General features: G+C 50.8%; 2 protein-coding genes across 4 annotated transcripts; one reads left to right on the forward strand and one right to left on the reverse strand.

Annotated features, from left to right (window-relative positions):
- Positions 1-1778: 1778 nt before the first annotated feature.
- On the reverse strand, positions 1779-3465 carry LOC118698809 (proline-rich protein 2-like). The gene is made up of 2 exons (XM_036402350.1): positions 3444-3465; positions 1779-2530 (listed from the first exon to the last, which is right to left on the reverse strand). The coding sequence occupies exons 1-2, from the start codon at positions 3463-3465 to the stop codon at positions 1779-1781; spliced, it is 774 nt and encodes a 257-aa protein (XP_036258243.1).
- ENOX2 (ecto-NOX disulfide-thiol exchanger 2) lies at positions 2095-27422 on the forward strand. Of its 3 annotated transcripts, none has more exons than XM_036402054.2 (15): positions 2095-2176; positions 9601-9738; positions 11146-11277; positions 12833-12988; positions 13688-13894; positions 14412-14645; positions 16181-16393; positions 17871-17977; positions 20048-20162; positions 20527-20708; positions 21262-21369; positions 22173-22229; positions 23198-23306; positions 23577-23662; positions 24979-27422. In XM_036402054.2, exons 3-15 carry the CDS (start codon positions 11181-11183, stop codon positions 25108-25110), a joined length of 1803 nt encoding a protein of 600 aa, XP_036257947.1. In that variant the 5' UTR covers positions 2095-2176; positions 9601-9738; positions 11146-11180; the 3' UTR covers positions 25111-27422. The 3 variants fall into 3 exon arrangements, with proteins under 3 accessions (XP_036257947.1, XP_054372324.1, XP_054372325.1); XM_054516349.1 differs by lacking the exon at positions 2095-2176 and adding an exon at positions 5404-5421; XM_054516350.1 differs by lacking the exons at positions 2095-2176; positions 9601-9738 and having other exon boundaries at positions 11130-11277.
- Positions 27423-27858: the final 436 nt, after the last annotated feature.

Here is a 27858-nt window from a genome sequence, read left to right on the forward strand (position 1 = left end):
TCCCTTAGAAGAGGCTTATTTGCTAAAAAAGTACACTACGCTGAAAATGAGGGTACTCTGTACAAAACAGCAGCTGCTCCCACCTCTGTCCTTGCCCCACTAGCAGACACGGCTCATGGCTGTATCCACTTGCATCCAGAACTTGCCATGAAGCTAAGGTCTTCCCCATCCTAGAGAAAGAGGCAAAAATGAAAGCGTCTTTAAAAGATTCCAAACAAGAGGCCCTCTGTGGCATCCCCCTGGGCCAGGGAAAGGCCTGGGACCAGGTGCCACATGGCAGACACCGTTCCTGGCTGTGTTGGAGGGACTGACCCTGGCGGAGGGCTGCCCAGAGCAGGCTGGCTCTGGCGGCTGTAGGGATCTGGTAGGTGGATCCAGCCTGACACAGTTCTGGGCTCAGCCCATCATCTCCCTGCACCGGGGATTTGCTGCCTGTTCTTGGTGATGCCTGAGCTCTGCCGGCTGTGCCTTTGATCATCCTCATCGTCGCTGAGCCTCTGCTTCCCTCCAACATCTTCCTGCAGCAGGTTCCAGTGGGAACAGGGACACTTTGGACATGGGCCTTGTGCTGCTTTCTGAGTTTCCTGACTGCCAGCTCTGCTGCGTGAGTCCATCACTGAATGGCCAGGCTGCAGGTCTGAATCGGCATGAGGATAGGAGCCCAGGCTGGGCAGGAGCTCGTTCCAAGTGGGACTCAGTGCCACGAACAGACTGCAGTGCCTTGGATGGGAGAGGGGACACCTCCAGACGCACCTCCAGGGGACACTAGAAGGCAGCCTACAAGAGAGATGGAGAATGTGGACCTTGAACAAGAATCTGAAGTGATGGGACAAGGGGGAATAGCTTCCTGCTGCCAGAGGGCAGGGTTGAATGGCATATTGGGCAGGAATTGTTCTCTGTGAGGCCTGTGAGGGTGGGCAGGCCCTGGCACAGGTTGCCCAGAGCAGCTGTGGCTGCCCCTGGATCCCTGGAAGTGTCCAAGGCCAGGTTGGGACTTGGAGCAGCTTGGGATAGTGGAAGGTGCCCATGACAGAGGGTTGGAATGGGATGGGCTTTAAGTTCTAATTCAAACCATTCTGAGATTCGGTGACACTGTGCAGGTGGGGGACAAGGTGCAGCTGGAGGCAGAACTCCCCCTGCAGTGGAGCGTCCCTTTCTGGGCATCTCACTGTGGCACTGACCCCTTTCCTCCCTCTGCAAGCCTTGGCTGGAGGGGGCTCACAGGCTGGCACAGCTGGGGCTCCATCCCTGGATACATCTCCAGATCCCACTGGGAAACATGGAGGGGCAGCCGTTCCCTGTGAGGCCAGGTCTGCTCCCATCCCTCATCCCAGAGAGCCCCTGCTGCTGTCCCGCTCCAGCCTGCGGTGACCGCGGCACCGAGCACGGCGCGGGAGCGGCTGGACAGGGGGGCACAGGGCGGCCATGGCGGGAGGGGGACGGAGCCATCCTGCTCCACACCGGCACCGGCAAGGATGGGGGGCGCCAGCCCCACTGCTGCCCTGCGCTGAATAAACGCCCTTGTGCCCGGCTGGTCTCTGCTCCGCTACCGGGGGCTCGAGGCGGTACCGGGGACAGCCGGGGGCCGCTCTGCCCGGGGCCAGGAAGCAGCAGCGGCGCGGGGGGCGAGCACAGAACCGGGGCAGGCGGAAAGGAGGGCGACAGCAGCGGAGTCGCGGCTGCGGGGCAGGCTCTCTCCCGGTGAGGTGTTTACTGCTGGGATGTTCCCGCTGGGATGTTCCCGGTCCCGGTGCGATGGTCACGGTCGGTGTGGCCGGTCACGGGGGGTGTGGCCGGCCTCGGTAGGATGGTCCCGATCCTGGCGGGACGATCCCGGTGGGATCGGTCGCGGTCCCGGGGGGTGGGGCCGGTCCCGGAGGGGTGTGGCCGCTCCCGGGGGGTTGTGGCCTGTTCTGGTGGGATGGTCCTGGTCCCGGAGGGGTGTGACCTGTCCCGGTGGGATGGTCCCGGTCCCGGTGGGATGGTCCCGGTCCGAGGGGTGGGGCCGGTCTCGCCCCGCGCGGTCCCGCCCCGCCGGGCGCCGTCACGTGCCCGTCACGGTGCGCGCGCAGCGCCCGCCCCGCTAATGGGCGCGCGCAGCGGGGGCGCGCGGGGCGGGGCGTGCGGCGGAAGCGGCGGCGCGTGTGGGAGCGACCGGGCCGGGCTGGGCCGGGCGGTGAGTGCGGGGAGCGGGGGGCGCGGACCCGGGACCCTGAGTGCGGAGAGCGGGGGCGGCCCCGCCCCGCCTCGCCCCGCCCCGCCCCGCCCCGGCGGGAGAGGCCGAGCTGCGGCTGGGGCCGGCCCGCAGCGGGAGCAGCCGGGGCCGGAGCGCTCCTCTGCTCGGGCGTGCGGAGGGGCCGCCCTGCTCTCCACTGCCCTCCGGGCCGCTGCCCGACCGGCTGCGGGGCTCGCTGGGCAGGAGCGGCCTCCTCCGCACCTCCGGCCCGGCCGAGCCAGCCGGGGAGTTTTGTGGAGGGCCTGAACGGCCTCGTGGGAGCCGTCGCGACTTCGGGAAGACTGGCGGGGACACCTGCAGGGCCCCGGGTCCGTCTGGGTGGTGGGGAGGCTAGGTGGGAAAGTTTATTCCACGTGGGAAATGTCTGTGCCACCATTTGGGTTCAGCGGTAGTTAAAATCACTTCCAAAAGGACATTAAAATTACATCAGAAAAGATGGAGATTGTTACGGAAAAGTCTGGAGCACCCGGAGCAGCTGGGAAAGGGGCTCAGCCTGGAGAAAAGGAGCAGCCTCAGGGGGGAACTTCTGGCTCTGCACAAGGCCCTGACAGGAGGAGCAGCCGGGGGGGTCGGGACCTTGTGCTATGTCGTGTTTGCTCAAGGTGAGAGGAAAGAGGCCTCAAGGTGTGCCAAGGTAGGTTCAGGTTAGGAATTAGTAACAATCGTTTCCCTACCAGAGCGGTCAGGCCTTGGAATAAATTGCTCAGCGCGGCGGCACCATCTCTGAAAGTGTTGGGGCATTTGGGGGTGTGTTTTAGGGGTTATTGTGGTGGTGCTGGTGGGTCTGGGTGACCTTGAAGGTCTCTTTCAATCCCAGTGATCCTGTGAAATCGGCACAAGGAGAAATTGGCTGCATATAAAGAAACTACTCTGGTGTTCCAAGAATGAGCAGTTTACAAAAGGGGTGGAGGGGTGAAGGTGGCAGCAGCTTCCCCCGAGGTGGGATGCACCTGGCTCTGCTCTCTCGCCCCCATCCTCTGCTGGTGCCACAGCAGACGGTCCGTGGGCAGCACAGGGAGCTTTGGGGATGCTCGTGCTGGTGCCCACAGCTGCCGTGGTCTGCAGCTCTCCCACAGCCCTGGACTGTAACTCTTGTATGCACATGCATGCATCTATTTGATTCCTTGAGCATTTATATTGAGCTTCTTTGGTTTATGTGCTTCTTACTGTCTTATTTTCCTCACATTTTTGTGCTATGTGCTGGTACCAGTAACGTCCATCAATGTCATGCTGCGTGGAGATGTTTTTGTTCTTTAGTGCCACGTATTTGTTCCACAAACATTAATCCTTGGGTAAGCTCCTCATTAGTCTGCACTGTCCCTACCTCCCCTGTAGCTACATTAATTAGCCATTGTATTTTTCCATATTTTTCTGCAGAAAGTTGCAGCAGAGCTGTGAGACTGTGGGAAAGCATAGAGGTGAGCCAGGATAGGAGTTTATCCCCCCAACTTGTGTTCCTTCTTACTCCAGCCATACTCCTCCCTGTGGGGGAAGCCAAGGGGTTGGGTTCTCTGTTTCTTCAAGGCTTATTTGAGGAATTTTGAGGATCTAATTAAAAAGGCCCTTGAGCTGAGTTGTTGAAAGCTGTGTGGGAGCTGGGGTGAGGTCAGGTTTCTGTGTTGAAGGTCATATGTTTGGAGCTTGTAGAAGGGATGAGGTTCAATCACCAAGTCATTGCAAAGATCAGGTGTTGCTGCTGAGGTATTCTGTATACCTTCCAAAGATGGTGTGAGATTTCTCCCTTAATCCCCAACTTTTCTGCTGACATTATTTCAGTTCCAGCATGTCCATTCCATCCAGCTGCTCCACTCTCAGCCAGCAGTTCCTCACGCTGATGCTGGCTTTCCACGAGGCTCTCTTCCCATTAGTCCAAGCTTTTGCAGTGGGGTTTTCTGATGATCCTGACTGCTGACTTTACTGGAGGTTTTTTTTGTGTCTTCCCTTTTTTTTTTCCTCTTTTTTTTTTTCCTTCCCCCTTTTTTTCTTTCCCAGTAGCTCTGTGTAGTTAGTCCTGCATCCTTTTGCCCATCAGCTTTCTTCTCCTAGCTTTTCCAAAAGATATTTTTGAAAACAGGAGCTGTTGAGCATTGTTCAGAGGTGGCACTTGCTGGATGTTCTCTCCAGGAGTGCTGAGGGAGTCTGGAAGGACAGAAGGGGATGGGACTGAGCTGCCTGCAGCTGCCTGCTCTGCATCCTCTGGATCACAGGCAGCTCACCCCCTGGAAATGCCAGGGTTAGAATTCCTAGATGTGTGTGCAGAGGGAGGCTGGTTTGGCAGAGCCTTGTGAGCATCCTGAAAACATTTCATGGAGTATTTAATAATTTGGCGTGGGCATGACAGGTTTCACTGTTGGGAAGCACCGAGGGCTGTGTTAGGTTGCTGCTGGTGATACACATACATGTACACACATGCTGGTAAGGAGTTTTTTCCTTTGTTTTGGGTTACAACATTGAGTGTAGAGCACAGCTCGTACAGGACTTGGTCAAATTCCTCTGGTTTTGCTGCTGTGGCTGTATTTTTGTGAAAACTCTGCAGGTTGGTTTCCCTGACTGGGGTTGCTGACTGCTGCATTCTCAGGCACAAAGATGGAAGGGGCTCTTTGTGTCTCTTGGTTTTACAGAGCCCTGCTATAATAATTAGCTGCCTGAAATTAATATATTTCTTTCAAATACCAGCTTCCAGAATCAAGGAAAGTGAGCAGTGTACCTCTTACCATCAAGGATTACCAGGAATTAATCTTTCAGTGCAAAGGCCACTAATCTCGGGCATGCAAACAGGGTTTATTGAGCTGCGTGCCAGTGCTTAGAGCAGTGATGGATGAAATCCCTGGCAAATTCAGATGCTCTGGCTGTTAATTGCCTCCCCACCTGCTCATCCGCCTCCATCCCCTGCATGCTGGAATCTGCCTCTGGGTGTCAGTCCAGGAGATGGATGGTGACACGTGGAGCTGCTGGGTGCCAGCCCCGGGCCAGCTTGGGCTCTCACGCCTGGGCTCTTCTGCCTGCCCCAGGGCAGTTCTGCTGTCACTGGGTCCCAGCTTTTCTGTTGTGCTGGGAGCTGAGTGAGGGAGCTCAGCCTGGCACTCGGATTTTCAAACACAAAGCCAAGCTGGGAGCAGTGGGAGAACTGTCTGAATTCCTGCCTTACGATGAGCATCTTGCCATGTTCCTCGTGCAGTTTGCAGGTAACATGGGGGGGGGTTCTGGGATTCCCTGCATGGCTCCTGCTGCCCTGCAGGATTATCTGGAGTTGACAGAAGTCACTGTCAAAATTGTGCTGCTCTCATCAGTGTGCCTGGCCAGCTCCTGGCTCAGACTGATGTTTGGGAGGCTCTACCAGTGATAATTGAGCCAGGAGTACGGTAGAGGAACATGCACGAGCCCAGCAGTAGTTTTTGAACCTGGAAATTAGTTTCCAAAAGGAAATTATTTGGATCAAAATGTAACTTCAAAGCTTTGGTATCCCTCTCTTCTGCCTTCCCTGCTGGTCTCTTTTCTCTTGTGTTCTAATCGATTGCTGCAGATGTACTTTGGTGTCCTCTCAAGTTTATTTCTTGAGAGCTTAAAATGAGAACTGTGTAATCAATGGCACAGTGTATCCCAGAATCCAGTTTATTCCCAAAAACACAGGCACCCTGCTCAGATTGAGCAGTGCTTATTCCCTAAATTTGCCAATGTTGGCATAAAGTAAATCCGTATTTATAGTAAACCCTGTGTCAGCCCATTTCTGAAGTTCCCCTGATGCTCAGTAAGACAAGCCTAATATGTGTTCAGAGGAGCCCAGGGGACCCCAAAATGTCACCTGAGGAGTTGAGAGGGACCTGGGGCACCCCCAAGTGTGACCCAGTGTAGCAGATAGGGTTCCAGGACATCCCAAAATACGACCATACAAGCAACAGCCTGCACAGGCTTTTTGAGTTGAATTGAAAGGCTTTTAGGTGTGTGACAGTGTCAGAATACCTGGTAATAGTTGTCATTTGAGTTTTGGGGCAGAGGTTTATGTTTCTGCTGTTCATTAACTGGTTGAATGGCAGGAAAGCTGTTCCAGTGCCTGGGCAGAGTGAGGCTGCAGTTGGAGCTTGTTGCTCCAGAGCAGTGCCAGGCTTGTGGCAGAGCTCATGCCACCACTTAACTGAATGTTCCTGAACCCAGCAGGGAACATTTGCCCAAATCCTGAGGTGGCAGCCCTGTGGCTGCTGTATTGTTTGTAAGTGGTCCCAGGAGTGTTTCACAGGAGCTGCACAATCCTGTGTTTTGGTTGTGATTTCCAGTGTTTTCTGTTGGTAATGGGAGTGATCTTAAAACAGCCTTTTTAGTTTGCCTCAGGGACTTTTTGGGGTTTATTTTCCCCCTGGTCATTAAAGCAAATGGCCCAGCTCTGTTAGGATTGGAAAACCGAGTCCTGTCCCGGGTCTGGCATGGGACCCAGTGAGGATGGATACTTCCCTTGATTTATGCCTGGAACATTGAGATCTTTCCTCTCTCCCCAGCCCCTTTCTGAAGCTGTGCTGTGGAAGCTGCAGCCGTATTTAGCCCCAGCACAGACCTGGATTGATCCCAGCCCAGTGGGACAGTGGGCTATGCATTGTCAGTGCTGCTTAGGCCAGTGGGAAGCTGTGGACTCTTCCCATCAGGCACAGCTCAGCACCTGTTTCCAGAGGGGAAAACCACCCACAAGGACCCGCTGTGCTGTGGGAGAGGCCTTGCTCAGAGTCGCCTTCTGCTTTCTTTCAGCATCCCCCCCTTCTTTCCCTGATCCATTTTTCTGCTGAGGAATCTTCTAGTTTTTATTTTTAAATGTTTAGTCACTGCATTATGGCAGTGCCTCATGTCTCACTCAATTTTTAAATGGACTCTTCTGAAAATCCCTGGAGATAGGAACAGGGAGATGAAGGGCACACTGACACCTGTGCCACATATGGCTCTAGAAGTGCTGACACCAGTTCTGACACTTGCTGGAAACCCAGATTTTCTCCTCCCCCCTTACCTTCTGTGTAGCATTTCCCAGCAAATGCAGAAATCTTATTTTGGCCTTTCCAGGCTGGCTTACTACAGGAATACTGAGCAAACCCCTGTGGTTTGCTCCTGTGCTAGTGCCTTCCCTCCTGAGCAGAGCAGCATGGAATGGCCAAGGACACCTCGTTCTGGTTGGAACAAAGGACGGAGGGATGTTCCTGTTTGTGTCTCCTGGCTGTACTGGCTGAGTCTGTCAGCTTTTAACCTGCTCAGAGCCCAGAAGAGAGGATTTCCTGCAGCTTCAGCTTTCTTCTGAGCCTGTTCTCTATACCCAGTGGGATGTGGCTGAGCTTTGGCTGCTCGCTGAGATGGTAGGAGAGAGGCAGGTGGGTCTGAAAGTTGGCTGCTATCCACAGCATTTATCCTGTGTAGGGTGGCAAATCTAACATAATGAGGGGTTTCTTACTCCAGAGTGTGTTGGGAATCTTCTCTCTGGCTTGTTATAATTTTTGGAGGAAACTACTGCTAGAGAGCAGCAAGCAAGGCCCCTTGCTTACGGCTTCCATCACCCACTTTCCATACTGCCCTTTACTGGGACATTTGCTTTTTCTCCATCCTGGTGAAGTGAGAGCAAAGCTTTCCCAAGGCGTTTTCTGCTCGATGTTTGTTGTTAGGTTCTGGTGGATGGTAGCTGGTCCTGTTTTGGTGAGCCCTGAGGACAAGGCTCCTGTTCCAGGTCACACGGGTGCCTCCACCCAGAGCCTTCCAGCTGATCTGCTTTGCTTCTGACTGTCGACTGGCCCTGGGGACATGCTGGGACATTTGAGATTCTCACTCAAACTGGAGCTGGAAATCCTTGGAGTGAGTGGCTGCCTGTGCTCCCCAGTGGGTTGGAAAGCAGTGGCTGGAGCAGTGTCCATTCAGGTGCTGGTCAGGGCCAGGTGTCTCCACAGTGTTGTCTGCAGCCAGAGCAGGGTGTCTGTCCATGCTGGTGACACCAGTGTCCGGCTGTCCCACTGCTTCTCTCCATCCTTTCCTATTGCCAAATGCAAGGAAACTCTTGTTCAATTTTGCCTTTTCTATTGCATGGATAATACCAATGTGAGCATAGAACTGCTCCTTTTCTTTTCTCCTGCTGTCTTCTCTGTGCACGACCTCTCTATTTTTAACCTGCTGCATTCAGATTTGTTTTCCTGAGCCCTCGTGACCTCCATGATATTTTGACTTTGGAATATTTAACACAGCATTGTAGGTATCCTGCATGGCCGGGCGTGACTATTGTTGTTGCCAGCTGAATAGTCCTTGTTTTTTTGGCTGCTTCTTGCGTTCTCAGCTTTCAGTGGCTCGGAGAGGAGCCTGCCAGGCTCCCTGTACCCACTTGGCTATTTACAGCCAGACCCAGCAGCCATGTTTATTAAGTTCTTGGAATCCTCTGGAACAGAAATCACAACGCTGCAGAGGGGGTGGAGGAAGGTTTGGTACAAATGCCTCGGCCCATCAGTACCCTGGGATGGGAATTGTCATTGTTGCTGCTCTCAATTCTGCTGATTCCCCTGGGAACACAGAGCACCTTAGAAATGTGGTTGTTTTTATCACTTTATATGGGTCCACAGAAAATATTTGTTTTTTTTCTTTTTTTCCACTGTATTGGTTGTTCAGGGTGAATTTGCTGAGACAAAGATAAATCAAACTTGATATTTCAATGCTCCTTCGGCCTTGCATTCCTGCAAGTGCTGACTGTGACAGAAGGTGGAGTGAGGAACTCAATGGTCAATTCAGGGCACTGGACCCATCTCTTCAGCCTAGAGAAAAGGAGGCTCGTGGGAGACCTTGCTCTCCACAGCTTCCTGACAGGAGGGTGCAGCTGGGGTGGGTGATCTGGAGCTCTCTCCTTTTTGGGATGTGCATCCCAGAGCCCCTTCCATGTCAGTGACCAAGAGCAGCTGTGTGGCAGACTCCTTGGACAAAAATTCCAACAGCATCTCATTTTGAAGATGTTCTCAGTTGTGCCTTGTTTTTTGGTAGTAAATCACTCCAGGTGAATTCTCACCTGGTGAAACTGAAATAACTCTTAACAGTGTGTTTCTGGACTGAAGAAATAGGGAAAAATTCTGTCCTTTGAGTTTCCAGGCTTGAAATGCTGATCAGCCCAGGGAAGATGCACCCCTGGCTTACACTGTCAGGCATTTTGATTTGTGTGGGTGGTAGAATTGATGCTGGTGAGTAATATTTTATTGTGTAACATTCAGATCAGGCAGAGCTGGGGCCAGGAGTCAGGATTCCTTCAAGGCAAAGGACAGAGGGATGTGCTGCTTGTGCCCAGAACTGGGCATTTCTCTCACTACAGTGATCCAAAAGCATCACAAACCAGTTTAAGTCAAGTCCCTAAGTGTGTTTTTCTCTTTCAGGTTTAAACCAGCTGTCCTTTGACCCTGCCAGCAGCGAGTCCCTGGGGCTGGGCAGCGCCGCTGGCCCGCGGCTGTCGGACAGCCCAGCCGAGGATGGAAGTGGCCCGGGAAAGAGGAAGAGGAGCAGCATTCCCCCAGGTGAGCCAATACCAGCTCCACTGCTGCTCCCAGCTCCATTGCTGGCAGGACTCAAGGTTTCTGTGAAGAGTGGCCTGGATCCAGGGCTGTGGCTGTGCAGGGTGGGCAGGGGGAGCTGTGTGCTGCTGCAGCCCCACTGCTGTGCCTGAGCCAGGCTTAGACTGTGGGGTCTTCCCAAGGAGTATGTAGTGATAGAAGAGTGGGGAATGGCCTCCCACTGCCAGGGGGCAGGGATGGATGGGATATTGGGAGGGAATTGTTCTTTGTGAGGGTGGGGAGGCCCTGGCACAGGGCAGCTGTGGCAGCTCCATCCCTGGCATTGTCCAAGGCCAGGTTGGGTGAGGCTTGGAGCAGCCTGGGACAGTGGAAGGTGTCCCTGCCCATGGCAAGGGTTGGAATGGGATGGTTTTTCATGTCTCTTCCAACCCAGACCCTTCTGTGATTCTCTATACTTGTCCAAATAGATGTATTTTCCTAATTGAACAGAATCTCAAGATAAAAATCATGACCTTTATTAAAAGCAGGATAAGACACCTCAGGCTGAATGACTAGAGACATTCACATTTAAGATAATGTCATAAAAACAAAGTGTTAAAAGAACTGTATGATATTGTAATGTCAGATCAAGGAGTCTTGCAAGGAAAACTTCCTAGATGCCAGCTTCAGGATTTCTCACAGAGCATTGGGAAAAAAGGGAACACAGAATAATGCCTTTGCAGATTATATTGTGGCTGAAAATTGCAATCCCACCAGTGTGATTGGGGAAATGTGCTTGTGCTATGGAGGTGGGATGTTACAGCATGGACAGAGCAGTCTGTGGGAATGAGGTGGGAACTTCCCTAGGGAGGTTCCAGGTGCAGAAGGGAAGGATGAGGCTGCACCTGTGGCAGAAGGAAGGTGATGTGCAAAGCCCTCAGCTGCAGAAAGAGTGGGTGAAATGCAGCTGTTTCCCTGGAGAGTTAAAAATCCTTGAAGGAGAATCAGGGACTTTACAGCACAGTTCAAGGATGGTTTTGATGAGCTGACAGAGCAGTTCAATGGCAGTGGGAGGATCCTGCTGGGACAGCTCCCTTCAGTTCAGTGCAATCTGACAGTTTATACCTGCTGGATGTGTCCTTTGTTCCTAAATCTCTTGTGAGGAATCAGTGTCTCCTTACCTTTAATCAGTGCTCCTTCAAGGTCCCTTAGAGCTCTTAATTGCAGTGGGTGAACCATAACTGAGGTGCTTTAAGGTGTTTTCCAAGTCCCAACTGCTCCAGAAGCACAGCACTGGTGTTTTTTTTTTCTACTGTCTCTTCCCTGAGAGTGGGTTTAGCTCTGGTTTTGGGTGCTGACACTGCAGAGCCTCACTGGGCAGAGCTGAGATCTGCTCTAAGCCCTTAATCACTTTTATGTTCCTCTCAACAGATGGTGGCAGAAATCTGAGCCTGGACTCCATTCTGATGGGATTGCCAATGTCCGACCCGACTGCCTGGGCCACCGCCATGAACAACCTGGGCATGGCTCCCATGGGCATGACAGGACAGCCCCTCCTGCCTGGTGAGCTGAGCCTTCACTGCTCTTTGGGAACAGCCTGTTGCACTGTGGCTGGGTAGACACCCACCATGTACACACTGCGCTGTGTTTGAAATGCATTCATGCTGCAAGTGATCTGTTTAGAGACCTGAATTGAGAAGAGATGAGAATACATGTATTTTAATGCAAATAATAATTTTGTGGGGTACCCTTAGGTATCCTGCAGTGGTGCAGGAGGAGGAGGATGCCACACAGAGGTCAGGAAACCAGTGATATCCAGGAGCATGTTACTCTAAATGGAGCTGCAGTGCTTGGTGAGGAAGATAAAGAGGAAAGCAACAGGGTAGCAAAATGGATATGGCAGAAATTAATGGAGAATTCTGCTCCAGAAATGACCACCTTGTAGTGTGAAATACATGTGCATGGCTGAGTCATCTTGTACTGGATGAAAGAGCTCCTACAGAAACAGAGCTGAGCTGTGCCTGATTTCCCAGCAGTGCAGGATGCTGGACATCAAAGTCCTGAATGGAACTGACTGTTCCAGTGCTTTGCTGCACTAAGAAGGATGTTTTCCCTGCCATAAGACCTGTCTGCTCACCTGGGGAGGGAATGTCTATGTTGGCAGACAGCACAACCTTTTCTCCTCCAGTTTGAACAGCCCCAACTCTCTCCACAGTAATAGAGTTCTCTCCTGTCCCCAAGGCCTTGTTTCACATTTGGCTTTGCTGTGGAGATGCTGTTTCCGTGTCATTCTCCTGCTGACATTCTTCCATGAAGGAAAAATCAACACAGGCCTATCCTATGGATAAGGATATAATTCCCATGTTCTCCTACATCCATGTTTTACAGCTGGAACAGGAATGTTTCTTGTCCCTTCCTCCAAAAAAAGCCGGTTGGTGGCAGAGGATTGGCCTCAGATCTGTGTTTTTGCTGTGACTGTTTCAAAGTACTGAGGAAATGGCAGGTTCTTAGCTGCTGCAATTGCTGCACTTGTCTGCTTGGTGAGATGATGCCCTAAATCCCAGCACCATTTAGATTGGAAAAGACCTCCACATCGAGTCCAACCTGTCACTGATCCCCACCTTGTCAACAGCTCAGAGCACTGAGTGCCGCATCATGGATACCTCCAGGGATGGGGACTCCACTCCTTCCAATGCCTGGCAACCTTTTCCATGTACAAATTCTTCCTAATGCCCTTAAGCCTTTGTCACAACTGCCTGTGCTGCTGAACTACTTAATACAACCAAACTGGGTCAGGTTTTCAACTGTTTCCATATGTCACAGGTGTCTTTTTGTGGACAAACCTCTGGGAAGGGTTGGACATTAGATGGGAGCCAGTGTCTACAGAGGAGAGAAGGAAATAATTTATTTTAACGGAGAAAAGTTACTTGACTGTGGCAACGAGCAATGAAATAGTTTTAAAAGATTATTTTAAGGGCATAGATCTAAAGTTTGATGTTGGCATGCTGCTGATTTTCACCAGCATGCGTGGGAGTGTTCCCCGTTTGCTGTCAGAGCTCACAGTCACTGTATGACTCTACCCCCCACGCTTGACTCCCTTATTCTCTCCCCCATTTAGATTTTGATCCTGCTCTTGGAATGATGACTGGAATCCCTCCAATCAACCCCATGATGCCAGGCCTGGGGATTGTCCCACCTCCCATCCCTCCGGACATGCCGGCTGTGAAGGAGATCATCCACTGCAAGAGCTGCACTCTCTTCCCACCTAACCCACGTAACTGTCTGCTTGTGCTTTGTCTCTATAGGGTATCCCTTTGTTTATATAAACCCAGGTGTGTGTGAGAAAAGGGCCATTCCTGGGACTCACTGCTGGCAAGAGGGTGACAGAGCAACAGGAAAAGCCTGGTCTTGTCACTGTTTGCCATTTTCAGAAATAGCTTTTTCAGCTGCTAGATTGATAAAGTCTGGGGAAAAAGCCATTCCAGTCACTGAGTGTTTGAAGTCCTCATGATTTGATTCTCGTGTGCAGTGTGAGGTGTAGCTCAAGCACATAAGTCTGGAGTGTGTGCAGTTGCAGCACAAAGAATCCCCTGAGAATGTTTTTTATGTGTTATTTACATTAGGACAGTTTTTTAAGCTGATTTTGTACCACCTTCCATGATGAAGTTGGGAGCTCCTGGTGCTGCTTGTGTTCTTTGACAGCAGTTTAGTGAACCTCCTGCACTCAGGAGAGTGTTTGGAGGGCTCTAGACTCCCAAGATCTTCTTTTTGCAAACATGCTGGTGAATGTGCTTATTTTTATCCAGCACCTCAGCAGTGCTATGGACCCACTCTGTAAATCTGAGTGTGGCATAGCCAGGTGTGTTTTGGGAGGAAGCCAGGAAGGTGTGGTCATCTCTCAGGAGAGACGAGCAGGTGGAAGGAGCGTGTTCTGGCAACCCAAAACCTGACCTGCTCTGCTTTCTCTCTTCAGATCTTCCCCCTCCAGCCACGAGAGAGAGACCCCCAGGGTGCAAGACAGTGTTTGTTGGAGGCCTGCCAGAAAACGGGACAGAGCAGATCATCATGGAGGTGTTTGAGCAGTGTGGGGAGGTCATAGCTATCCGCAAGAGCAAGAAGAACTTCTGCCACATCCGCTTTGCTGAGGAGTTCATGGTGGACAAGGCACTTTACCTGTCTGGTGGGTGTGTTTGGCTCAGAGGGAAGCTTAAAATTTTGGGACAGAACTGTGGTGGTGTGTTATAGGCAGAACAATAGAATTGGGGCAGTTTTCTCTGATGCTGTGTCAGTTTGCCTTCTGCTGCTATTGCATTTCTGCTTAAATATACGAAAACAGCTCTTGAGAGGAAAGGCAGTGATACTTTGTCACCTGAAAATGTTTACAAAACACTGGGCTGAGGTGCAGAGTCTATTTTCATCTTACATAGATAAGTATTCAGCTAATTCTGTATATAGTGCCTAAAAAAATGGACGTTTGCTTCTAATTTGCTGACTGGTGGGCTGGACTTACTTGGCTGGTTGGCTTGTCCTAGTGGGGTTGTATTTGGCTGGTTGGCTTGTCCTAGTGGGGTTTTATTTGGCTGGTTGGCTTGTCTTAGTGGGGTTTTTTTCCCTGTTAGCCAAACCCTCTGGTCTCCTTTAGCCATGGGAGCCTCAGGTAAGTCCCCTGTCCTACTGACCAGCCTCCCTCCTGCCAGGCTACCGCATCCGGCTGGGCTCCAGCACGGACAAGAAGGACACGGGGCGGCTGCACGTGGACTTTGCGCAGGCGCGGGATGACCTGTACGAGTGGGAGTGCAAGCAGCGCATGCTGGCGCGCGAGGAGCGGCACCGGCGCCGCCTGGCCGAGGAGCGCTTCCGCCCACCCTCCCCGCCCCCCGTCGTCCACTACTCCGACCATGAGTGCAGCGTGGTGGCCGAGAAGCTTAAAGGTGAGAGGGGCTGGATGGGCAGAGCTCTGTCTTCTCCAGGGGTAAGCACACAGCAGCTCTGCTGCCATCTTCCTTCTTTTGTCAAAAACCCCCTTGGCTTGGTTTGGAAAGACAGGAGTCTGCTAAGGAAGGCAGGAGCCTCCCCTGAAATGGAGAATGTAAACCCTCCCCACCCCTCTGAACTGCTATAAATTTTAAATTAAGGGGCTCTCAGGCAAAAAATATGGGAGCAGGAAATAACAGTTCTTTAATAGGGAAGAAAAATAAAAGGATAAAATAAACAATGCAGTACACTAGAACAACACTGACAGAGTCAGAACAGAACCTGACACCCTGTGGGTCAGGCTGTTGGCAGCAGTCCAATTGGAAATGTGGCTGCAGCCCTCCTGCAGTGTCGGGGTGGTTCTGTTGGAGCAGGGGGTCCTGTAGAGAAGGATGTATTCTGCCTCTGAAGATCCAGTGGAAGAAGAGGCAGCTGCCATTCCTCTGGGGAATCCAGTGGAGAAAGCTGTGCTGGTGTCTCAAAACCTCTGGATTATATCTGGGTAGCAATGCTTGGCTCCTCCCTCTGGGCGGAGCACCTCACAATGGGGTGTTATAGTTCTTATCAGCTATGCTCTGACATTCAATAGTCTGTTATCAGCAGATGTCCCCTCCCGGGGGAGGAGTGATTGTGGTCACTCAAAGGGAGAGATAAGGCAAACTGCCCACTTGACAAAAGACAGCTGCCATACAGATGGTAATAGAATACATCTTGCCTTACAATCTGGAACGCCCCTGCGCTTGAATCATATTTATGGAATCTCAGGATGGAGGGGACCTGAAGGCTCACCTGGCCTGACCTTTCTTGGCAGAAGCATGGTCTAGACCAGATGGCCCAACACTCTGCCCAGCCCAGTCTTGAAAGCCTCTGACTACTGGGGAGTCCAGCACTTCCACAATGCTGCTGTTGTGAAAAGTTGTCTCCAGGAGTACCCGTTCCCCCTCATCCTTTCCACGTGAACCCTCTTGTAAAAGAGGAGTTTCCATCTTCATAGCCCTCCGCAGGACACAGTGATGAGGTCTCTCTTAAATCTTATTTTCCCAAGGCTGAACGAACCTTGTTGAGTGCAGGAAACTTGTGCAAATCAGAACTGTTCAGTACAAGTTTCTTCCACATAATTTTGGTTGGAAGGACTAATGTAAGACCTTCTTGGAAGCCTGAAATTCATGTGTGATCTGATGATTTTGGAGCTGGAGGTCATCTCCTTTTACAAAAGGTTCCATCTCAGTAGATGTGACGTTTTCCAGTAAGTTTCTAGTGCTTGTTCCTCCTCTTGCTGCACCTCAGCAGGTGATTTGCTCATCAGCTTGGTGCTGGACTTGCCTTCCTTTGTACAGCCACATGTTTAGATCCTTCCCTGCTTCCAGGAGTTGTGATGAGTCACCTGAAGGATGCTGACCTTTGAAGGAGCAGTTCAGCTCTGAGGAAAGGACCTGACAGCTGCCCAGGCCACTCCAGAGCTGTAGTGTAAAGTTGTCCTTTCTTCCTGCAGATGACACCAAGTTCTCGGAAGCCATCCAGACCTTGCTGACCTGGATAGAACGCGGGGAAGTGAACAGGAGAACTGCCAACAACTTCTACTCCATGATCCAGTCAGCCAACAGCCACATACGCAGGCTGGTCAATGAGAAGGCGGCTCACGAGAAGGAGATGGAAGAAGCTAAAGAGAAGTTCAAACTGGCTCTCTCAGGGATCCTGGTGCAGTGTGAGTAGTGTCTCCAAGCTGGATGTTGGTTGTGTGGTGTAGGGAAGACTCTTAATTTCCAGAGTCTGGAGAGGCCCCAGTAAAAGGGCTTTGGGAAAAGAAGTGGCAATTGCTTCAGTGCAGCTCCAGCTGATTTGGAATCACATGGCACTAACCTGGGAAAAATCCCTTGTGGTACTTTTTACTGGAGTAAGAGTCCACATCTGGGGGAAGGAGAGAATGAATTCTGAATTTGTTTCCTCTTAATTATCGTCTTGTTATTAGTTCTGTCATCCTTTCAACCCCTCCTGTGCACAAACAAGGTAAGTTCCTGGGAATCTGGTGCCTCAGCGAAGTGTGCAGGATTTGTTCGCAAAAGGTAGGACCAGCAGAGTGCTTCCAACACCCTGTTGCAGACCCTGGGTCTTTCAAATCCCAGTACTTTATAAGACCAGGAAATCAAGAAGAGGCATGGACTGTATTAATTCCAGGATGTGATTTGTAATCGTTTCTCAGATCATTCATTGCCTCTTACACATCCTTGCTTTAGTAAATCTGAATATTTTTACTTCATTACAAGTACCTTCTCCACAATTGTACTAATTTTCTTTGAGCCCCTTGCCTAGCTTTTGAGCATTCTTAACTTTTGGTTTTGTATCTAGTAATTTTAGCTGTTACTTGTTTTTTTAAAATTATTATTTTCCTTCAAATTCTGTTAATGGTAAAAACTACGGGCACACGGTCCAGAGGGACTTACAATGAGCACTGCAGAGTAAGTAGTAATAGAGACTACTGTGTATCTCCACTCTCTAAAACCAAGACTGATAGCCACTCTTAGGTTACTCTAACGAGCAGGGAGATGTGTTTATTTTGTGAGAATTATGGGTACTGCATCACAAACATAGAAAAAATCAAGTGGATATGCTCTGTGCTGTGGGTGAGCTCTCAGCCAAGGAGAAACACTTTGTGTATTCCAAATCCTCTAAATTTTCTAGAGAAGCAGGAGGAATAAATCCCAGAACACTTGATGGCTGGTGCCTTTGCTTTGGTCCTGGTCGTGTTCCTGTAGCTCACACAGGCTGTGGCACTGTCCAAAGGCCATCTCATGGTTGTAGCTCATCACCCCATTTCAGAGGTGAGTCCTGCCCCTCTGAACTTACACTCCCAGCCAGCCTCACACAGCATATTTGGATATTTTTCAGCACCTGTGCTGCCTTTTTTTTCCACATGTCCTGCCTTTTTCCCAGCTGAGAGCAGAGCCCATGCCCCAGTTGGTCGTTGCTCTGTGAGCGTTTGGCACTGGCCTGGTGAAGCCCACAAGGCTCTTTCCAGACACTGAGCCCCCTCCCTGATGAGTGTAGCATCAACACAGTGCAGTGTTATGAGAAAAGGGGAGCCAAACCACCTGCCTGATTCCACTTTTTTACTCCTTTACTCCTCTTGTTCGCCCTCTCTGGATGCTATTCGGGCCCGATTTGCTGCTGATTTGCCACTCCAGTCGAGCAGATAGTGGCCGTGTACCATTCTGCCTCCAAACAAAAGGCTTGGGACCATTTCACGAAAGCTCAGCGTAAGAACATCAGCGTGTGGTGCAAACAAGCAGAGGTTGGTAATCTTTTCTTGTGTTAGATCCTCCAGCACGGTCTCTTGCTTGTCAGGATGTTGATGTTCAGTTTGCGCGATGCTCGCATGGATAACAACACCTTCCTTCACAGTGTGAGGTGGGAATCACTCAGGAGGCTCTTGTGGTACAGGTAATAAATTTTCTCTTGGTATTTGTGTCACCAGTAGCAATACATCGAGACCTGTTTGCTGATGGAAGTTGTGCACAATAATAGTCATAATACTGATGATAAATGTTGTTTTTTCTGCTTGTTTTAATATTAAAGCAAGAAGGATTTCTAGAGAGATTAAAAAAACCAGCAACTCTTAAGTTTTGTCAGAATCTTTTATCACATTTTATGTGATATTTCCACCTTGAGGTGTAAATAATTGCAGATGAAAAGCCTGGAAAGCTTGAGGGAGGATGTTCTCATGTTTGTGTATTTATCCCGTGAAGTGACACGATGAAATGTGTGGTTTAAAAATGGTGATCAGAAAGGAACTGATAGAAGAATGCTTGTCACTCCCACTGCTCTTCCTGCAGGAGGAAGAATAGTTCTTAGTCCAGTAAGATTTTATAAAATCAGATAAGAGAGTCAGGCAGAATGTCAGAAATAAGGAAGCTAAGGTAAAGAGAGGGTGTCCATTGGAAGATGATGGGTGGGGAGATGTTTGTCCTGGGGGCTCTGATGAGATACATGCTGCCAGCTGCCACCTTGGGGGTGCAGGGCCTTGCACTTGGCCTTGTTGAGTCTCATGAGGTTTTATCCCACTCCTCCACCCTGTCCTGTTCCCTTTGGCTGTCATTGCTTACCCCAGTGTAAATCTTCCTGTGGTTCTGGATTTGTCTGGGATATTGAGTTCCTTACCACAAACTTGGAAAGGAAGTCTATCTCAGCAAAGCCAGGAGGTGTCTTTCACCTTTAAGATTATTTAATATCCAGAGTGAATCTCAGCAAAGCTGAGAGGCTGCTGATCCATGATCACCACAGGCCATGGATGTGCAGGCCTGGGATCCCCGTGGGCTGGAGGTATCCTGGCCTGTGATCCCTATGGACTGGGGTGTCCAGGCCACCTTCCTGCAAAGCTGCAGCCTGGAAAGACTCTGGATCAGGCCCATCCAGGGCCCTGGTGGTATCAAGCAGGTGGTTAATCCTGCACCATGCTTGAGCACTAAATGCCCACGTTGTCCTGGGAAGTTTCCAGGTGTGATCTCCCGTGAGACTGTACATATGGGACTTTCCAGATCCCAGTGAGTCAAACCTTTGTAGCAGCTAAAAGAGGAGCCAAGGTTTCTTTTGCACCTGAGAAGCCAAGTGCTGATTCAGATTCACTCTGAGCCCAGTGCTCCCATTCTTCCCTGCCTTCTGATCACTGGCTGTGGCTGGGGTGGGAGCTCTCTCTCCAGTTGGAGCTGTCTTTTGTTCCAAGGTAAGTTCTCCCAATGGGAAGAGGCTGTGAGACCACTGGTGAAGCCTCTTTCAGGAGCACTTCAGCTGCCAGGCTCAGTCTTCTGCTCTCCCCCAGCTTAGGGACTGCTCTTAAAGGAAGGTGGAAGCCACAAGATGCAGCTTCTTAATGCAGATTTTGGCAGATACTTATATATTTATAAAAATGCTGCTAGTATATGGTACATTTTTAGGTGTAATTTAAAATGTCTCTTACTTCATTGTAGATATCAGATGATGGCTAAAGGATCTCTCAGCCTTTTGGGGTCACCTTGAGGAGGTCCCTGTACATGCAAAGGTGCAGTTGTAGCTTGGTTTGCTCTGTCCCAGCTCAGGTTGGGACTTTTGGCTCCAGAGAATTAGGGCTGACTCCAGTTCCTCAGGTTTGCACAGCAAGGCTGAGCTGCCTCATCACAAGAGCAGAAGGGAGATGGAAGGGTCCGTAATCCCAGTAGCTCTGACAGAGTGACTTGTGCTGGATATTGCCCTTGATCTAATAATCTGTGCCAGTTTTTAAGTCATGTCCTGGAGTTGTTTTTTGCAGACCTAGATTTCAGGAACTTTTCATTCAGCCAACCTGTTCCTTGAAATCTGTATTGAAACCTTCTCTCCTTCTGAACCCCAGGAGATCCGTAACATCCACAATGATGAGCTGATGGGCATTCGGAGAGAGGAGGAGATGGAAATGTCAGATGAAGAAATAGAAGATCCATCAGAGATGAAAGAAACAGAAGAGTCAGGTAAAATCCCTTTTTAGAGCTCATAATGTGCTTCTCTTCAGTGGTTTCTTTCTGGCAGTGGGAAGCCATTCCCCTTGTCCTGTCACTCCATCCTTTGTCCAAAGTCCCTCTCCAGCTCTCTTGAGCCCCTTTAGGCCCTGGAAGGGGCTCTGAGGTCTCCGTGGGTCGTTCTCTTCTCCAGGCTGGACAGCTCCAGCTCTCCTAGCCTGGCTGCAGAGCAGAGGGGCTCCAGCCCTGTGATATCCCAAACAGCTGGAGCCATTCCTTTGTGTGCTCAGGATTTGTAACCCGAGCTGCTGAGCCCGTGTGCAGGGTGGGGAGGGCAGCCAGGGGTTCCTTGGTTTCATTGCTGTGCTGTCCCCAGCGCTGGTGTCGCAGGTGGAGGCGCTGAAGGAGGAGAACGACAGCCTGCGCTGGCAGCTGGACGCCTATCGCAACGAGGTGGAGCTGCTCAAGCAGGAGCAGGGCAAGGCCTCCAGGGATGAGGACACCACCAAGGAGCAGCAGATGAAGCTCCTCCAGCAGGCTCTGCAGGGCATGCAGAAGGTGGGCCTGGAATTTTTCATAGCTGGGGCTGTGCTGCAGGGGAAAGAGGCTGGGATGGGTGGCAGAAACACTTGGAAAAACATTTTAGCAGGATTTTAGCAGGATCCAGTCTGGCAGGGGGAGCAACTTTGTTGTGTCCAGTGTTGCTAAAAAAAACCCCAAAGAAAATACTGATACCAGGGATTGTGTGTGAGCTGATAAGTCCCATGGAAGCAATCCATAGTTGAAGGATTCCTTGTGTGCTCTTTACTGTGATTTCCAAAGTACCAAGTCTGTCCATAACCAGCTGAGTTAAGAAATGGGAAATCCCATCCATTGGGGATGGAATTACTGCCCCATGTTTATACAACTGTGTTTTTTTTCTATGCTAATAGGCAAAGGTGTTTCTAAGGTGGATCCCTCTTTTATATTTCATCTTGTAGTGGTTCTGGATGTGATCTGTCTGGTCTTCATGGAAAAGCCCTTCTAAATTTTATGGTCTTTGAACAGTAATTGGTGGAAGGCAGGTTGAGAAGGTGGAAGGCAGGTTAAGAGTTTATCATTTCTCTTCCAGCATCTTTTGAAAGTCCAAGAGGAGTACAAAAAGAGAGAAGCTGAGTTGGAAAAAGTGAAAGAAGACAAACTTAAAATAGAAACATTACTAGAAAACCTGAAGGAGCAGGTATGTGCCATGCAGGTCCTCCTTGTGCAGTCCTCACCTTTGTGGTGAAGGACATCTGTCCTGCACTCCTGGTGAGAATGCCCAGCCCTGGTTTCGAGCAGTTGTCCTTAGAAAGTGAGGAAAAATTACTTGTCAAATTGCAGGATGTCTGTCAGGAATGGACCTGCAGGAATGGACCTTGCTTCATGTACCTGTGAGACAATCTCAGCAACTGTATAAATAAAATAGGACTGTCTCTGACCAGTGTACAGTGGTATCACAGCTGGAACGGGGTTTTCTGCAGTGTGAGCTTTTAAAAGACAAGGAAAAAGGTCTCAGTTATCAGACACTGATATTTACTACTGTGGTTTAGGAGCATGTTTTGATCTGCCCTCCATAAAGCACTATGGAACTGGAAATTTTTGTGAATGTTTTAATATTTTTATTCTTGCTGGGTTTATTCCAAACAAAAATCCATGCAGTATTCCAAACAGAAATCCATAGTGCTGCTTCTCAGGTTTGATCGCCTCTGATTTGATTGTGGATTTGACTCTACGCTTGCTGGGTTCTTTCCTCTATAGCACAGATACAATTACAAAAGAAGCATGAGGCAGCACTTCCCCCTTGGCCCACAGAGCCAGATATTGGGTTTATCTCATTTTCCATCTGTAGTCCCACTTTTTTGTGCCAGGAGCTAGGGAAGATAATGCCTTTCCACTAACTAAAAATGGTTTTGTGTATTCCAGTAATAATCAGAGCAGGATCTTCAAAACAAAAATAACAGATTATCATCAGTAATCTTTCCTTTCTTTGTCCATATATAGCAGAGCATGGCAGATGAGGAGGACAAGGAGGGAGATGCAGCTGACTGCCAAGGGAATGTAAGTCCAAGAGCTGCTGCTCTGGGATAGTGGAAGGTGTCCCTGGGGGTGGAACAGGGTGGGCTTTAAGGTCCCTCCCAGCCCAAGCCATCCCATGATTCTGTGATCTTCAGGAGCAGGCAGGCTGTGGGTTTGCAGTGTAGCTGCTGGGCTGCAGTCCCTGGATCAGCTTCCACAGGGGCAGAGCTGCTCTTTCTCCTCTAGAAGCAAATGTGGAAGCTCAGGCCATTTGGGCAGAGCCTCAGCCCTGTGAGCTGAGAACTGCACTGGTGTAAGAATTTGAGCAAACCCAGGGGACTGTTCAGTTCTATCTTGGTCACTGGCCTCCCTCCAGCCCATCTCACTGGTGACTGGAAGCTCTTCCCAATTATAGCTGTCCACAGCTCTCAGGCCACTGGAATTCCACATAAAACTAGGGAGTAAAAGCAAGTTCTGCTTTTAGTGCAGCCACCATCTTTGCATTGTTGTGTTTATGTCAGGGATAATAAATTATGCCCAATTCTCTTTTAATTCAGTACCACAAACTCAAGTCAGGGACAGTCTGATCCTAAGCCCTGTGCAGCCCCATGGCACTTGATTAATCCCATTTGTGTCAGTGTGGGCATTTGGAAAATAAACCTCTGCAGCTTAATCAGTCATGGCAAGGCCATGGTCTGGTTTGTATTTTGTTGTTTAAAGCAAGGCCCTTGTGGAGCAGATGTCATGGCAGGGAGCAGGGCTGGTGCAGGGTGTGTGGTGGCATCTGCTGAACTTTGTGACTTTTTCATCTCACTTGATGGATGACACCCAGCACCATGGACACAGCTGTGCTTTGCTGGGAGCATTTTTGAAAATAAACTTCAGATACAGCAGTGATGGATGCAGTGACTCAGAAAACCAGGAAAACACCCCTGCATGCTCTGTGGAGCCTGCCCAAGCCAGTCCCTGGTGTGGCAGGTTGTCTGGAACGTGTCCTGTGGCTTTTGCAGGAGAGCAGCACGTCTAGAGTTTGTGCCTGCAGCCAGGAGAAAGAATGTCCAGTGGAGAAGACCTTGAGCAACAGCCCTGTGAAATCTGAACGAGAAGTTCTCTTAGTTGGTGAGTTCTGCTGGCTCCTCGGTGGTGATTCCAGAGACCTGAGCTAGGGGGACCTGCTTCAAGGTGACCTTGCACTCCTCGTGCCCACCTCTGGCTCTTTTGCTTATCCCAAGGGAGGTGGGAGTCCTGGAACTGAGGAAAACCTTGAGCTTTGCTGGGGTCAGGGTGTGGCCTCGTGACCCCTGGCTGCCTGCTGGGGCACAGGGCTGGTGGTCCCAGCTGGCTTTTGTCTCGTGACAATGACCTTTGTGGTGTTTTTATTATCCCCAGGGATAATTTCAACATTTCTCCACGTGCATCCTTTTGGAGCCAGCATTGAATACATCTGCTCCTACCTGCAGCGCCTGGACAGCAAGGTGGGTGTGGGACAGCCTGGGCTGGACAGCGAGGCCTGAGCTCTACTCCCTGCAGAAATCTGCTGGAAGAGAATGGGGGATGGCGTGAATTTCAGGATGATAGGATGGTTTGTGTTGGGAGGGACCTCAAAGCCCATCCAGTTCCATGCCCTGGCAGGGACACTTGCACTATTCCAGGTTGCCCAAAGCAGCCCAGCTTTGGGGTTCACCACTAACTACACCACCAAGCAGTCCCATGTCCTGCTGGCTTTGTGCTCCTTTTTGGAGTAAATGGGAGCAACTGTGCAAAGACTTCTGGAAGGAATTACATCTTATTCTTTTAGGAAGGAATTACATCTCATTGTCCTCTATCCTGGTCTCCAGCTGTCTTCCTTAAAGAGCCCCAGGGACAGGAGGCCTCACAGTCATGGGAATTCTGTCTTTGGATTGGAACTTATCCAGCTGCTTGTGTATATAAATGAGTGTTTAGTTTACCCTTTCCTAAGAAAGCATGGCTCCCTGGGCTTGCTCACGCCAGCCTTATAAAGACAGAGTTAATAATTTTATCTCCTCATTCTAGCTTGGAATTTGTCTGTGGGGCCACCAGCTGCCTTTATTTTGGTTTGGAACTCTATAAAACTGCCATCATAGCACTCAGCTGCTTTCTGGACTTCCTCTTTGGTATCCACAGTGCAGAGAAGGGCTTCTGGGAACTTCTGCTTGGGAGAACCCCTGTGGAGAGCCCATCCTTTATTTAACCTGTGCTGTGGCATCAGTCTCATGTTCACTCACACTTAGGGCTATTTCCATTGTCCTTTGTGTTCCTTCTGAGCTCTTCTGTCTCCTCCTTGACTCTTGCAGGAGTTCAGATTAGTTTGGGATGTTATTTTTAACCCTGAGTAGATCTTTGGGCCTGAGGTGAGGCAGAGGAGGGGGAGTACTTGGAAGTACGACCTGATTTCTTGAAGCTGCCAACAGGAAAGGAAGGGGAATATCTTTCTGCTGTTCCCTGTCCATCATTCTCACTAAGATGATCAGCAGAGAGCACAAAAATTAAGATCTAAGGTGGTTTGGAGCCATGGAAGAGCCCTTCAGAAGGGCTCTTGCCTGTAGCCCTGAGCATGGCTTGGCACGACCTTTGGCGCACCTCAGGTTCCTTCTGTGCAGTGGTGCAACCCCAGTCTTAGCTCTTGTCACAGCTCCTGGTGTCCCAGCATTATCCCCAGGAGTTCAGGGAGAGCCTGGACGAGCCATGTAACTGTTTGAGTCTGAATTATCAGCAGCCATCAGGGCTTCCATCCTTCCCTTTCAGTGCTGTTTTCCTTGTGTTCCCCCAGATCTGCACGGCAGAGGTGGAAGTGCTCATGACACGACTGCAGAACACGTTCCGGCAGGAGCTGAGCGGGGTTGGGGCCAGCCTGGAGAAGAGGTGGAAGTTTTGTGGCTTTGATGGGTTGAAAATGACTTGAGCTTTGACTTAACGCTGGAAACAGTGGGATATGGATGCTGAGAAAACCTGGGATGCTCCTTCCTCTGTTCCTGATGATTCCCTCACACCATGGCCTCGGGGTACAAAGTGTAAAAGTGAAACCAAGTCCAGAGCAGCACATGAAGAACTTCCAAGTTCTGTAGCTGCTTTGATCAGTTATTTGTTATTGGGCAAGTGCTGTTCAATATATTTGGGGAAAAAAGCTCCTGCCTGACCCTTTGAAGCACAGCGTGTTGACTGTGTGTTCTGCCAATGTTGTATGTGCTTGTGTGCCCAAATTCCTCCTCCTCAACCTTCCTTCTGCTAGGAACAGCCACAGACTGTCCTGAAGCAACAACAAAGGGGCGTCTTCTGGTTTCTAGATCACCAAAAGGGGAAAAAAAGGCATTTTTTAGATATTTCTATTAGTAAAAGCCAAGGTATGTTTAAAGAGAAGATTTAGATGTGTCAAGGGCCTCTGAGCCAAGGAATTGTTTCTTCTTTTGCTGTTCTCTTTGTTAGCAGTTAAGCTGAGGTGTTGGGGCTGAGGGGGATTCTGGCAGTGCCACTCATGCTTTGGGTCAGTGTACAGAATCTTCTACATGGGAAGGGTGTTTAATTTTCTGGGGATGTGGGTGGAGAAGAGCGACATCAGCCTGACTTTTGGTGATTTTTACGACTCAGTTCCTTCACCTACTTTGCTTTGGAGACCAAGCTCAAGCAGCACAGACTCCTCTGCTCCTGATCCTTCCCAGCCCTGTTCTTCATGTTCCTAGTGCATGCCATGCTCTTGCCCAGCTGTGCAGAGGTGCAGGGTAGCACAGCTCAGCCTGCCTGGAGCCCTCTGGATCCTCCTGCCCACAGCAGCCTCACGTTCCCAGCCTGGCGTCACCTGCAGAGCTCTCAGTCACCCCGTGCAGTGTTCCTGTTCTAGACATCCCAATGTGCTCCCAGCACGGCAGCTGGCACAGTTCCAGCCCCTCCTCTTTGTTCCCCATGCCCCAGGTGTCGGTGCCCTTCACTTGGGCTATTAATCCCACCTAACTTGGGGGAGAAGCCCCAGTTCATACGTTCCTGTTCTCAGGTATTTCCCAAATGTGTGACACATCCCCAACCCTGGTGTCATCCTGCTGGGTGCTTCTCCACCCTGTGCCATGGCCAAGGTAGTGCCCAGGTGAGTACAGGGACATTTCTGGTGTGTTCTGTGTACCTGGCACAGAGACCTGATGGTGTGTGGACCAATTCCTCATCCAAAACCCCAAAATTCCACTGGTGAAGCCAGGCTTGGAGCCAGCTATTGACCTGCTGGCTCTGTTTGTCCCCTCACCATTCCCTGCAGTAGGAAGGACAGAGGAGAGCACTTCCTGTGCTCCTGCTCCCTTTCCCACTCACCCCAAGGCTCTGAGGTCTCTCCAGATCCCTTGCATTTCTTCCTGCACCTTCATCCTCCAGCCCCAGTGAATCATCCTCCTTGTTGTTGTTCCCACTGGCAGAGCCTGGCACCAGTTCTCCCCAGGCACTGGGCGAGCCAGGGTGGTCACAGAGCAGACACCCCTGCTGTGCTAGGTGGGAATGTGGCACCTGTGCCACCTGTCCCTTGGGGTCAGCCAGGTGGAGAGAGAGCAGGGTGGTGTGTACTCAGTGAGAGCTCTCCTTGGGAAAATCAAGGAAGAAACTTGAGGAGTCAGGACAGTTGCAGAGCCCTGAGAGCAGCCGTGGCTGGAGCACCCGGAGGCAGGGAAGGGGTGGTGGGGTCGGTGGGGACGGGGCTGGGCTCCCCAGTGTGGCAGCTCCCGCAGCACAAGGACTGGCTGGGTCCCAGCCTCTCTTGGCTGCAGGGTGGGAGCTGGGATATGGGGCCAGGGCACCGTGGGCAGCCAGAGCCACCTCCTGGGGGTCTGAGGGGGCTGGGGCTGTTGGAGAGACCAGGCAGGTTGTTCCATGGGGCAGCAGAAGGGAGAGGAGCCAGGACCTGTGGGGCAATGGCTGGTGCTGTGGAAGTGATTCAGGGCTAGAGCACCCCAGGGTCCTGCTGCTTCCCCTGTCCCAGGGCCTTTCCAGAGGGGCTGAGGTTTCTCCCAGGAGAAATCTATCCTGCACATGGGCTGCTGATGTGACACCCAGGGATGGGTGACTGAGATCTTCCCTTGGGACCAGGCTGTTCCCACGTAGGCTGTTGCTCTCCTTGCTCCCAACACTGAGCGCTTGCCACACTGGGAGCAGATAAAAACCCTTTTAAAAAATGCTCTGACTAGTTGTGTCCCTGCAGATGAATGCTGTATTTTTAAGGAATAAACATTTTTTATGGGCAAATCTTGGGCCTGCTGCTTTCTTTGTTGTTCCAACCCAAACCATTCCATGATCATGGGCCAGGAGCCCGGCTGTGGCCCCCAAAGGGCTCAAGGCAAGGAGTGTGTTCATTGGCAAGGAAGTGCTGATTTTGGGTGTTGGTAGAGTTTGGGAGGCTCTCCAAGGTCTGTAACCCTCTGGGAACAACCTGAGCTGTAGATCCCACCCCATGAGGTCTGTGAGCTCCTCAACAGCAGAGCTCTGCAGGGACCCTGGATGTGGAGAGCATCCATGTGCCCAGCCTGTGCCAGACCCTGCCAGACACTGTCACGGGGAAGATGCCATGGTGGAGCACCAGGAAGGTCTGCATGGAGAGCTGAGGTGGGAATCATCCACTGGCCCTCCCCAACCAGCCCAGGCCACACGTTCCCAGTTTAGGTTTTACCAGGCAGCACAGCTG

The sequence above is a fragment of the Molothrus ater genome, chromosome 14 (assembly GCF_012460135.2).
Source record: "Molothrus ater isolate BHLD 08-10-18 breed brown headed cowbird chromosome 14, BPBGC_Mater_1.1, whole genome shotgun sequence".
Classification (NCBI taxonomy): domain Eukaryota; kingdom Metazoa; phylum Chordata; class Aves; order Passeriformes; family Icteridae; genus Molothrus; species Molothrus ater.